Source organism: Python bivittatus, unplaced genomic scaffold (assembly GCF_059951505.1).
Source record: "Python bivittatus isolate LINGU-HERP-01145 unplaced genomic scaffold, Pbiv_v1 ctg000310_np1212, whole genome shotgun sequence".
Lineage (NCBI taxonomy): Eukaryota > Metazoa > Chordata > Lepidosauria > Squamata > Pythonidae > Python > Python bivittatus.
Window position 1 is genome coordinate 390,262 of NW_028277054.1, and position 13,008 is coordinate 403,269.

Here is a 13,008-nt window from a genome sequence, read left to right on the forward strand (position 1 = left end):
ATCCACCATGGGTGCCAGTTGGGTGCTGTGAATTGTTTTCCTGCGTTATGCAACCACATTCCTCTAGCTGAAGGTTTCTTCAGATAGAAACTCAACAGGTGAAGCAATAGATGGCAGCATGTGCCCGGGCATTGGAAAGGGTTTTTCTTCCTTATTGCCTTAGTTGCGGTTGGGTTTCTGTTTGTTGAGCCCTGTGGCTGCAGGAAGAGAGCAGCTTCAGCTTCAGGGGCATGTAGCGTCACGGCGCTGGCATGCTGCCTGGCCTCAGTGTGGTGCTTAGGCCTGCCCAGAGGTTGGCAACTGGGCCTCAGCTGGCCTGGCTGCCAACAGCTGCCACCGCATCCCCACTGCGAGGACTACTGTTCTGAAGACGCCCCGTGGAGCCAGCAAAGTGAGTTCCTGTTTTGCATTGATATCATGGCTTATCTCACAAAGCTTTGGACCTGTCAGGCCTGTCTTTACCCAACCTGCCATTGCTGGATGTGCAGCTCCCAGACCCCTCCCCACGCCCCCTCCCAATGTCTCCAAAGCCCAGGCTGGCTAAAGGCAGGCATTCAGTGGGCGGTAAAGTAATGGCTGACCCAGAGAAATGTCTTAATTCAGTAAATACTTAAATGCAAACTTGGGTGCACAAAACTCTCAGTGGAGTGGTTGTGGTTTTCTGAAAGTAAATGGCAGTTGATGGGGGCACTTTGGGTCTGGATAATGTGGGGCGGGGAAGGAGCTTTAATCACAGTTATGATCCTGACTCCAGAAAGGCTGCATTGCAAGGGAAGCCCTTTTGCTCACGGCATCAGGAAGATCGTCATCTTCACTCTCTTGCCCTGCCATCCTTTCAGCCATCTGGATGGTAGATTTCTCCTTCTCCTTCTCCTTCTCCTTCTCCTTCTCCTTCTCCTTCTCCTTCTCCTTCTCCTTCTCCTTCTCCTTCTCCTTCTCCTTCTCCTTCTACCATACCCATACCCATACCCATACCCGTATCTCTCCTTCTCCTTCTTCTCCTTTTCCCATTCTCCCCCTTCCCCTTCCCCTTCCCCTCCTCCTCCTCCTCCTCCATTGTGTTCTCACAAGTAATTCAGATCAAACTAAGCGGCTGCATTTGCTCAATGTTGTAGTTAGCATTAACCTTGATTAGGCTTCTTTTGTGGCTTAGCAAACTGAGTGAATGTACGTCAGTTTATGGTTGAATGCGCTGTGGGGCAGCTCTGTAACTAAGTGGTGCATGTTGTGTGAACACAGTCTGTGAGTCAAGGGACGTTAAAGGTGTTGTTACTTTGGCGTTTCCATCATTTCTGGGTCAGCCGGTTTCCCTGCTTTCAAAACTGGCCCTGGGCTGTGAGGCTGGAACAAGCAACGTGAGTCACCACCGTTTCAGACCCCACTGAAGCTTGACTGGTCGGGCCGGATCTTCTTGCTCCTGCTGAGCTTGCCCTCGGAGGCCTGTCGTGGTCTTGGCCCAGAGTTTCTCTGCGGGCAGAGACTTGCCCGTGTTGGCCAAGGAGCTGCCAGGTAACAATTCTTCTCCATCCCTGCAAGGCGGCTGAAGGGGGTCCAGGGGAAGGCAGGGCCACCTGCTCTCCTGGCCCACGAAAGGGCCGGGAAGCCGAGACCAAGGGAATCCCCCCTTCTGGCCAACCATTCTGCGCCCCGCCAAGCTCATGGCATGGGCTGGAGGAAGCAGCCTCCGGGCACCTTTTGAGTGGACCTTCTGGGCATCACAGCTGGGGCTGCCCGACCCAGGAACAGCCTGGAGGCCGAGGGCTTCTCCGGGCTTGTATGCCCGGTTATCCTTTCCCCGGCACCCTGGGCAGAGCCCGGTTTCTCTGGCTTTTGTCCTCTCACTCTTTCTGCCTTGCTGTCCTTAAGCAATAACATGTACACCACCTAGATTTACCCTGGCAACTGTGGTGCCATGCAGGCTTATAAACAAACAAGGAAACAAGCCACACAAACCCGCTGGCTTAGATTAAACCAAGACTCGCAAGTTAATGTTATACGCATCGTTGCAAAGCTTTATATTTTAAAATCTTTGCCCAGCCCCTCAGAGATCTCAGCCCCTCTGAGAAATGGCACACCTCTTCCCCCCGAAAGTCCAGCTTGTGCAAAAGTACAAAAGTGACGAGAAGGCGGGCCGGGAGCACGCTCGCTCTCCTGGTCCACCTCCATCCTTTCAGCGGGGGACGACCGAGAGCTCGTACAAGGGCGGGATGGTGGCAAAGCCGAACTCTTGGGGCGACAGGTCAATGTCCTGGGGGTCCACGGTGGGCTTCAGCCGGAACCTCTGCAGGATGGTGGTAAAGAAGAGGAAGAGCTCCATCCGGGCCAGGGCTTCCCCCAGACAGATGCGCTTCCCTGCGGGCAAAGAGGAGCAGAGTCAGGCCCGCTGGCCAGGCCGGCCCGTCTTCTGGCTGAAAGCCGGCAGAGCCACTCGCGGGCAGGCAGATGGAGGGGCTCCTCCCGCCTCTCGCCAGGGCCCGCCAGATTGTGCCCAGTGTGTGTGAGAATGCGGAGGCAGGCTCTAATCCCCCCTCAGCGCGGAAAAGCAGGAGGCGAGACGTGGGATAGAAGGAGGGAAACAAAGTGCAGCCGAGAAGCTCGGCCGGGGAACGTGTGGCGGGCGGAGAGGAGCAGGGCTGTACCTGAGGAGAAGGGGACGAAGGCGTCGTTCTTCTTCAGGCGCCCGTTCTCATCCAGGAAATTCTCGGGGTTGAAACCATAGGGGCTCTTAAACTTGGCGCTGTCGTGCAGGACCGTGCTGAGGAGTGGGTAGATTTCTGTCCCCTGAGGAAGAGAAGGCCCAAGTTCAGAGTGGCAGAGATTCAGGGCAGGCTGTGCCCGGGTGGCAGCACAGATGCCCAAACGATCTGGGGAAGGCGGCCAAGAGCCAAGCGTTCTGCAGTGACGGAGCCAGGGCCTGCTTTGACTGGCGCTAGTAACTGGGTTTTCTTACCTTCTGTCCTGCCCGTCCTTCGGGAACCCACAGTACTCCCTCCCCCCATCGCACACCCCAAACCCCGTAAGGTCGGCTGGGCGAGAGAGAGCAGGGATTGGCGTTGGGAGGTTAGGAGAGCTCTACCCCCTCAAGGGGGCATCCTCCAGCCAGGACCCCGCCGCTCCTGCATCTGAGGCCCAGCCCTTCCTAGGTCTGGAAGCCCTCCGCCTGATCCCGGCTTGTGCAGCCAAGCCAGCTTGCAGGGGTGGGATGCGCTGCCCTCCTCCCACGTCTGCTTGGCCCAAACTCCCACTCCCACAAAAAGGCTAAGCCCCCCGGACAACCCCCGCACCTTAGGGATGATGTAGCCTCTGAATTCGGTGTCACGGGTGACCGCGTGGGGCACATTCATGGGGATGAGGTCGCTGAACCTCTGCACTTCGTGGATGACCGCATCCATGTAGGGCATGTGGTTGCGGTCTTCAATGTTTGGGATACGGTTCTGGCCAATCACACGATCAATTTCTTCATGCATCTTTGCTGTCAAAAGGTGGTCTTAAACTTAGTTACTTCGATTTCACTATCTCTGATGTACCTGAATGGAGCTCCCACCTCCGAGCAGCTGCTGAGGGACTAAAGAACTGGGGAGGGTGGTTCTCCACATGCTGAGGTGGGCTGTTCTCAAGAGCCATCAGGCTAGCGTTCCCCCTACCCCACCCTCACCCCCTGGCAGGGTAAGCTTCTGGGCCTGATCTCATATGGGTAGATCTTATGCTGAAACCCAGGCCTTCTTGAAGCTTAAAGCAACTTCTTACTGGCTTAGCAATACATGTAGCTCTTCTCCCTGAGCTTGGAGGGGCTGCTTCTTGGCCTAGGGACATGTACTGGGGTGGGTCTGAACACCCCACCATACCTTGCACTTCGGGGAACTTCATCAGCAACAGAAATCCATATCTCAGGGTGGAGCTGACAGTCTCTGTCCCAGCAAAAAACAAATTTAGGGTGGTGAGCTCCAGGTTCTTCAGGTTGAATTCGCTGGCTGGGTTGTCTTTTTCCTGAAGACAAATTGGAACCAGAGCACATGAGAATGTCTGTGGCCTGTGACCGGTGCTTTCTAGCTAGTTTGGGAGGTGCAGAACAGGAAAGGGGACCACTGGTTGGAGCTGAGAGCAAGGAGACTGAGCAAAGCTCTGGTTTCCACAAAATAGAATGGCCCCTGTGTTTCGAGCGAGCGGTGGGTTGGCAAAGGCGATTCCCATTGGACCGGCTGTCTCCACTGCCAGTCCCATTCCTGCCTGGACCACTTCTGTTCCCAACTCTGCCAGTCCCCTGACTGCCCTCTGCGGGAAAGGCAGCAAACGCTTGGCATCTTGAGGCTGCCCTCACCGGGCCTTGGAATAAGGGGGGAAAGGCTGCTTTAGCCCTGATGCGGCTGGAGAGGCTGTGGCCTGGGTGTGTTGAGGTGAGGGACCAGCGGGCCTCTGGACATCGAACACGTTCCCTTGCTTTCCCTTTGACCAGACCTGGAGGTTCTTTTGACAAGGTCCGGCTGAGAAGCTAAAATCACCCAATCTTCCTGTCCTCTGGTGATGGTGTTTGGTCAGGAAGGGATGGCATGCTTGTACCCCCTGGCCCATCTTTTGCCCAGTGGCAAAGCCCCCTGTACCCGAAGTCTCACTCACAGCCTTGTAGCTGGGGGACACAATCGTCTGCTCACGCCCCGCATCCTACCTTCTCCATCTGGATGAGAAAGCAATCAATGTAATCCCGAGGGGAGTTGGGGTCCAGGGTCTCTTTGTTCTTCATCACCCTCTTGGCAATGAACAGCCTCATGTCTTCCAGAATGTCATAGATCTTGGTGTGTGGCCCCGGAAAATATTTCAGGAGGTTGGCGTACATGTCGTAGATCTGCAGGAGACAAGGAAGAAAAGGATCTGTTACAAAAAGAGCTCACATCCGCAGGTCAGTATATAGTCAAAGTGAGTCAGATAAGGTGATCAGTCAATCAGTAAATGAATGCACCATTTCAAGAATAAATCAGCAGACATATTTGCAGAATATAGCTGATATGAGAGGAACTTAAATAAGGAAGGATTTTTCCTTAAATGGTGTTTCCCTCCCAACCAAATGGTTGCCACTTGTGTTTTGGACAACAGTTCCCATCCTCCTAAGCCATGGCAGCTGTCCAACATGTTTGGATGGTACCAGCTTGGAAAATTGTCGTAGGAAGTAGTAATCTCTGATCCTTCCACTTTGTTGAACAAAGGCGAGGAGCTGTGTAGAACTACCTGAGACCAGCCTGTGCTCATTTCCCGAAAGCTGTCGTTCATCATCTTCATGAGATCCAGGAATTCCTTGTCTCTGTAGTCAAAGCGATTGCCAAAGACGATCGAACAGATGACATTGGACACAGCACAGCTGAGGAAGAAGATGGGGCTGAAGGGCTTCTCTGGTGCAGAGAGAGCAAGAGAGAAAGGAGGGTCAACTGTTGTAGGAACTGCTTAGGCCAAAAGGTACATAATTTTCTCCTGATTTTTTGGGGGGGGGGTCCTCTCTTCCACTGTACTTATTTACTTAGAGAGGAAGGGATCCCTACGCTGCCTGACTCCTCCTTGGCTCAGCAAAGAGGAAGACATACTGCAACGCTCTTGTTCCACCCAAGCTTCTCCTGCACATCTTGATATCTGACCCCAGCGTTCCTATAGTGGTTGGTTGGCCCAAGGGCCTTTAAAACAATTCCACCCCCGTTTCCCTCCCCAGTCTCACCTTGGGTCTTCTGAAATTCCTCCAGCAGGAACTGGGTCTCCTCTTGAATCCGCTCCTCGATGGATTTTTTCCCCATTCCAAAATTCCTCAGGATGGTCAGGGAGAACCGGCGCAACTGCTTCCAGCGCTCCCCATCGGCAAAAACCACCCCTGAGTATAGAGGAGAGCAATGGGCCCTGTGGCCGGGAAGGAGTGGGCAACCTGACCTTCTCCTGCCCCACCAGCCTGGAGCCCTCACCGTGTCCTTGGAAGGTCCTTTCCAGGGTAGCATTGGTTTTCCTCCCGGCAAATTCTTCGGCCTTGTCAATCAGGGCCTCCTTCACTGCATCGTGGCCACATAAGACCACAACTGGGCGGTTTCCAAAGTAGACCGTGAACACGGGGCCATATTTCTCCCGCAACTGCACAGGAAGAGGAACCAAAGTATGGAGATTCTTAGATCCAGATCTCTGTAGCTAGATGGCTCCTTGGAAAGGCCATTGTTCCATCTGAGGTGAATATGGGCCTCCACATTCACCAGCCAACTGCCTCTGAGGGCAGGAAACTGGGAATGGCTTATGTTCTTCCCGGGGACAAAGTGGGCCACGAGATGCGTCTTTCAGCTGCCCAGCTCAGGCAACCACAGCATTCCTCTCTCCACATGTTCTGTACTTTGAAAAGTGCATCGCACATCTGCCTTAGTCGGTAGCTGCATCACCTAGCTTTGGCTGACTGATTATTTTGACTTATATAGCCGCCCATCTCAAATCCATGACTTTGGGTGACTTATAACCATTAAAAGCTAAGCAAGGTCAGCCTGAGGTCGAGCTTGGATGGGGAACCGATGGGGTCCCGGGGCTGTAGGGCGGACTGAGAAGAAGGCAGCCCCTTCCCTAACTTTGTGAGAAACCCGAGGGGCGGCCTTGTCAAGAGGCAAGCCTGGCCCGCAGTGCCCTTCCCTGTGGAAACAGGGAAGGGTTGGGACCCATCCAAGCCTCCTTTGAACTTTGCCTCCAGGCACTTTCTGCCTGAACCGAGTGCGTAGAACCAGCAGGACCTTTGCCAGCGGGTTCTTGCAAGCTCCTGGAACACAGTCGAAGGTTCTTGACTGTGGAAACGTCTTTCCCCCAGAGTTTTAAGCACAGTCGTGAGAAGGAGCCGTTTCTTTCTGGCTTGCACTGACTGTTTTATAGACACGGTGCAGTTAGTGGCTTGCGATTTGCACAGAATTGCTGCAGTGTAGCCACTGAGATTGCTGTGACCTACAGTCTTAATGCCAGATCTCCTGCTTCATTAAACAGTAACTGCCTTAAGGGCCCTGTTGTTGGGAGAGGAACAGAAATACTGATTAACGTTTATTAAATAGACATTCATTTATTTGTAGCGTAACATACCACGTAGACAAGACCCTGCCCATTTGGTCCACAGAAAACTTGCAAATCCCCGATCTCCCACCAAGGCAGAAAAGAACTCCCTTCTAAAGTTTTGGAAACAGAGCTTCAGAAATCCTTGAAAATGGCTCAGGTGGATCTTTTGGCAACGGTGGCAGCCTTTGGCACCTCCAGATGCATAGCTCGGGAAATCAGTGCATTTGCTTCATCGTCAACATCCCAAATGCTTGCGCTATTTAAAAATGGGGGACAGCTACTGTAGACTATAGAATCACCCCCCAAAACAACCTTAATACCCAGACTGCATGTTACACTTTTGGGGAGTGCTGTAGATGCTTCCCTCTGCAAGCCGAATCGCTTTTACAGCGTCCCATACAGGAAGCAAACAGTTTTACTAGCACTTTCGTGTTTCTCCAGCACCAAGGCTTTCGTCTGGAAAAGTGCTCCGTGCCCTGGTTTGTGTGGCTCCCCAGCTGTCTGATGAGAAGATAATAGGGCAAAACCTGAGATATGGGGGCAAACGGGAAAGCTTTCCAGAGTGATTTTTTTTCCAGGCTTCACGTAGGTATGAATGCTTAAATGGAAGCCCAAAGAGAAGGAAAGAAGACTCAGCGCGATCTCCTGAAGGATCCTGACCGAAGTAACAGGAAGGTAGACGGTGGGAGGAGGAGGCTGGGAATGGCTGGGCTGCAGCGACTCAGGTCACTCAGCAGCCATGCGATCTGGAGAAGACGGAGGGCGCTTGGTCGAGAAGGCTGAAGAGAGCCGATGGCTGGCGGAGAGCCCCGGGAAGGTGGAAGCGGACGAGGGAGACCGCCAGGCTGCTTGGGAAACGTTTCTGACCAGCTGCTCAGACCCTGGGGCTTCTCCTGCGGCAAGAGGGGTGGGCTTACCTTGAGGAGGGACTGCATGGTCTTGGATGCCTTGATCTGCAGGAAGTTCCCAATCAGAGGCAGAGGAGTGGGGCCAGGAGGCAGCCTGCCCCCGGGAGAAGCCTTTCTCCTGGCAAATAGCAGGGCAAGGCATGAAAGGTAGGCGATCAAGAAGAGGGTGACTGCACCAGCCAGCTCCATGGTGTGACGTCTGCCCACTTTCGCTGGGGCTCTGGGCATTTAACTGGGGCTGGGTTTGACATCACCTTCTGGATTGTGTAACAGCACCGGGTAAATATATCAGATGCCTAATCTCTGACACGGGTGCCAGATCAGGAAGACGACTTTCTTGCAGTTCAGTCGTATGACCCAGGATCCCCACTCATGTCTCTGGAGTGCCCGAAGACGTAGGCCATGCCTTATCTCCTCGGCCCATGGGGCAAGGCTGCCCAAGCCCAGGGAGGGTCCTGGCAGTGGGGACCTCCTCTGGCTTTCCAGTCCAGGGGCTCGGAGGGCCACCAAGACCACCTCGCTGTAGACCTCTTACCCAGAAGCACTCGGGAGCCATCGCCTCCCAGAGAGCTTGCCAAAGTGCCCCACCAACTCCCTGGGAGCCCCTCGCGCTCAGCAGCCCCACCCAGCGACCTGGAGAAAGGGGAGGCAACGGCAGGCCTGGGAATAAGGACCGGGCAGATCCTCCACCCGGAGCCAAGTGAGGGGAGAGAGAGACTTGGCTGGAATGGAAAGATGGTGCTCAGCCTCTGCCTGTGATTGATTGACCGATCGAGTGATCGATTTAAAAGGTTTGTGGGACTACCCATCTTAAAACACAACTCTGGGCAGTTTTCCATGGAGTTCAAGTTTAGGAGAGCAGTTGCACCCAGGTGGGTGGGAAAATCCGCGTTGGATGATCGTCCACCCCAACTCAGCTGACACATCTGCAGGGAGAGGCAGTTGCTTCCAGCTGTGTGCCAAGCCTTGACTCAGTGATCAGGAGCCCTTTATGGCAAACCCAGTGGCTCACACTCCACGCAGCAGCCTACCCAAAGCTGGGACCCTGCAAATGAGTTTGGGCTGCAGCTCTCAGAACTGGCAGCTGGCACGGCCTCTGACTGGCACATGGACTTTGCTGTTGGCCGCCCTGCATGCCAGGAAGTTCATCTGCAGCAAAGCAAAATAAGTGAGGATGTCACCAGGAACTGACAAGGTCCCGTGCTCGATACGGTCATGACATCCAAGGCCTAAAGCTCTCTCACGGCACATCTCACCCCACCCCGCATGTACCTGTGGGCCAGAAGTGGGAACAGGCGGGCAGAAGTGAGACCAAAACAGGACTTGTTTCTTTAATCTGTCCCCCTCCTATGACAACAAAGCCCACCCAGATGCTCACGGCCCCCTGGGATGAGTGAGACCTCTGGAAGCCGCTCAATCCCAGAGCAGCACCTGGATTAGGGAACGACTGCCCCCCCTTGATATTTTGGGCTGCCTTCCCCAGGTTCTCCTCTGGATTCTCTGGAGTAGCCTCCAAGGCCACAGGAGTGACAAGAAGTCCCACCAGTTGGGCTGGGGTGGAGGCTGAAAAGCTCAAACAACATCTGTTCCAGCCTCGTCTTGCCTTCATGTGCCTAGGCCTCTGCTCCTGTGCACAGCTGGACTATGCCTCCCCCTCCCCTCCCTCCCCTCCCCTCTAATTGCATGTTTGGTTCCAAAGTTTTCGGCCTTTAGAAAGAGACCTTGGTGGCTGTGTGGCTGTAAGCCCGCCCTATCTTCCCATGCCTTTGGGTTCTCCTGAGGAGGCATCTGCTCACCCTTTCCAAGCCTGGCCTGAAGTCCACGCATCTATCCACACAGCTGCTGGGCTGGGTTCACCCCACCTATCCTTTTCTCTTCTTGGGTACATTCAGTTCACCTTGGTTCCGTTTCTGCCCAGAAGCGGGACTGTGTGAGTTCCCTTTGTAAGTTAACCACTTTGAAAATGAGGAGGGCCCTGGAAGTCCTTGATGACAGAGAACTTCCCAGGAAAGCAGGACCTCAGGCAGGTCTGGAGAAGCAGGCTCACCTCTCCCTCAGGAAAATAACTGAGCTTTGGGGCACAGGGGTCGTGCTGGAAGGAGGATGCAAGGAAGAGAGTGGTGGGCATGGTCTTGCTCTTTAATGTGCTATAAGATGACACTGCGAGCAAATAGAAGACATTTTTGAAAGCCCATAGAAAACATTGGAAGCTCTGCATCAGCTCAGATTGACGATTTCCTCTGCCTATTGGGGGTCAATGTATCTGGAAATAACCACACAGGACATACCTGTGTAACCTTTCCTCTCTAAGGGGGGAGGGGAAATCACGGAAGACCCCATCCATGGGAGCCTAACCTCACAATCTGTATCTCTTCTGGGAAGGTGGGCGGTAAGTGCCATTCTGGTAGCCTGCCTATCGGGGAATAAGTCCGGGCCCAGGACTCGTGCGGGGCAGGCGAGAATTGAGTGATCTGGACACACCTCTGCGTTTTGAAGGAGGATCGGATTCCGGGCTGTTCCCTTGCAGAGGAATGTGGGCTGTGGGTGGGGTGAGCAGAGCAGGGCAATGCCAGGCGTGTGGCCGTCTCTGGAGCCAAGCACAGTGACTGACAGTCCTCCTGAAGGGCACAGGGGATGCGAAGCCCACGCCCAGGTTCGGCTCCATCCTCTTGGCCCTGCCCTTTTCTCGGCTGGACGGGCTCTTTCAACGCAGGAGAGAAGAGCGCACACTTTTCCCACAGGGCTCAGACAGAACTGTTCTCTGCGAGCTTACCCCGAGGGTGGGTGGGGGGTAAAGAAGCCCTCTGAGTTCTGCTGGGGACAGCAGCTACACAGATCGGGCTAAAGCAGCCTTCTTCAACTGTTTGGGACTACAGTTCCTATCACACCCAGCCAGGTTCTGCTGAGGGTACAAGGCGTTGATCTGCTAACCAGTGATTAATGAAGCCCCGGTGGACACCCCAAAGGGTTCGTGGGATGCAACCGTGGGGCAAAGTAGACCTTGTGTTGGGGCTGCTGAGTGCCAACCAGTCAGGCTTTTATTTGGTGCCACAACTCACAGACCTTGTCTAATCACCCTCTGAGGGTGTATTTATGGCTTTATGCCCAGGCCTGGGGCCCCGAGTGTGTGAAGGGCCCCGTTTCATGGTTGTGTTGATACTGGTGGTTTTTTAAGATCTCTTGGCTGCATTTATATTATATTTAATTTTTTGTACTGTTTTTAATGTTGATTGTTTTTATTGTTGTTAGCCACCCAGAGTCACTGGTCTGAGATGGGCTATATAAATTGAATGAATGAATGAATGAATGAATGAATGAATGAATGAATGAATGAATGAATGAATAAATAAATATTTTAGGGACCCCCTCCTTGCAAGGAATCTGTTCATTTTGTTTCTTGCAACCCATAATCCTCCCTAAGATAAAAAGCAATTCAAGCCTTTCTTCCACAATGTACATTTTTAAAATGCAGATGACAAGCATTTGTGCAATTGACCTCACAATTAGCTTGACTCACAAACTTAGGCTGCATAGTAAAACCCACAAGTGTGCAAACTCACACTGACATACTTACTTTCAAGACAACCATTGCATGGTTATAATTTTCAAAGTTCTATCTTTGGAGAGAGGGGCTAGGAAGACACACGTGTCTGACCGGTGGCCAACTGGCTTTCCTGCTCCAGAGGGGCCCAACCAAATCAGTTTCAGAAGCTTCCGGCTGCCTGCCTGCCGCAGGCGTTCCTTGAGCAAAGCTTCCCTCTAGTGGCCCATTGAGGCAGCCAACGCTTGATGAGCAAAGCAGGAGCAGCCTGGGGTCATTCACGCGCACCCCCTGCCTGCCATTCTCTCTCCAGCGTGAGCAATGGAGGAGCAGTATGCTGCCATAAGGAATTTTCTTGAAGGTGAAAGAAAAAAGTGCAAAAGTTGGTCTGCTGCTCAACAGTTTAAAAAGTAAGATTACGTCAACAGGGAATGCCAACCTAGTGCAAACAGGGAAGCTGCAGCCTTTATTTTCCTAAAAACTGAGCTCTCTGGCTAGAAAGTCCAGCTCTCAGTTTTTAGGGCTTCCAGGATGGCAAGCTGTGTTTGGGCAGCTATGGGGGGCCTTGACCTGTTCCAGCTGAGAACATCCCCAAAGGAGTTGGGGCTCATAGGGGTTAGACCCCTGGGATTGCACTCCCATACAGCTTCCTGCTCTGCTGCTGCTGGATTAGCTGATCCGGGGTAACCCTAACTCTTCCTCTCCGAGGCTGCCCACGTGCCCGAGTGCTGTGAACAGGAGCCCAGGTCTGGTGGCCATTTCACCTGTGGAAAAAAGATGCTGTGCTTTCACGCCCACGTTTTCCAAAGATTTCACTGAAATCAACTAGGATGTGAAATGCATGCAGTGGATCAGAGGCCACGGGAAAGGGGGGGGGTGTTCTCTACTGCAGCACTCCCGCCTAGCTGGGGCCCTCTCGATTTATCCCAGCAGGAGGCCCAAAGTTCTTGAGTGCAAAGCCCCGGGAAGCTGAGCTAACAGAGATGGCCGTGGTTGAAACTTGGCAGAAGGCGGTTTCCGAGAGCCCTATCAGCTGTGGCAGCGAGAATTGGTATCCCCGAGTCCTCTTTTTCTTCTCGCATCAGTAAAGGAGGACCTGGGCTCTCCAGAAACTGTCCGGTGTGTTACAGCTACAAAGAGGAGCATCGATCCATTTGCAAGATGCCAGCTCTTCACTTCATATTAACTTCAGCCGTAGTCTTGGCATTTTTCTCAGTGGCCTTTCTAGGCTGAGATGACCCCTCACTCACCTCCCCCTTTCCGGGCATTCCACTTTCCCACCCACCATCTCCGGAGAATGCTGGGAACCCGCTGAAGCCACTGCTGGGTATTCCGTTCCTAATTCAATATCAGGCTTTCTCTGGTCCGCCGTAGACGTGGGAGCCGCATACACGTTGGCCCCAACGCTCCGACGAGAAGGTGGCCTCATAAGGCAGGCAGGAAGCCCAGGAAGAGGGTCGGGCACTAGAGTGGGGAGGGGGAGGGACCTTCCGTGCTGTTGAGGACTAGAACCAA

At 53.5% G+C, this 13,008-nt stretch overlaps 1 protein-coding gene across 1 annotated transcript; it reads right to left on the reverse strand.

Annotated features, from left to right (window-relative positions):
• Positions 1–1,985: 1,985 nt before the first annotated feature.
• Positions 1,986–8,161, reverse strand: LOC103066410 (cytochrome P450 2G1-like). Its single transcript, XM_007443025.4, has 9 exons — positions 7,962–8,161; positions 5,937–6,099; positions 5,699–5,848; positions 5,221–5,381; positions 4,664–4,840; positions 3,846–3,987; positions 3,285–3,472; positions 2,640–2,781; positions 1,986–2,352 (listed from the first exon to the last, which is right to left on the reverse strand). Exons 1-9 carry the CDS (start codon positions 8,139–8,141, stop codon positions 2,171–2,173), a joined length of 1,485 nt encoding a protein of 494 aa, XP_007443087.3. The 5' UTR covers positions 8,142–8,161; the 3' UTR covers positions 1,986–2,170.
• Positions 8,162–13,008: the final 4,847 nt, after the last annotated feature.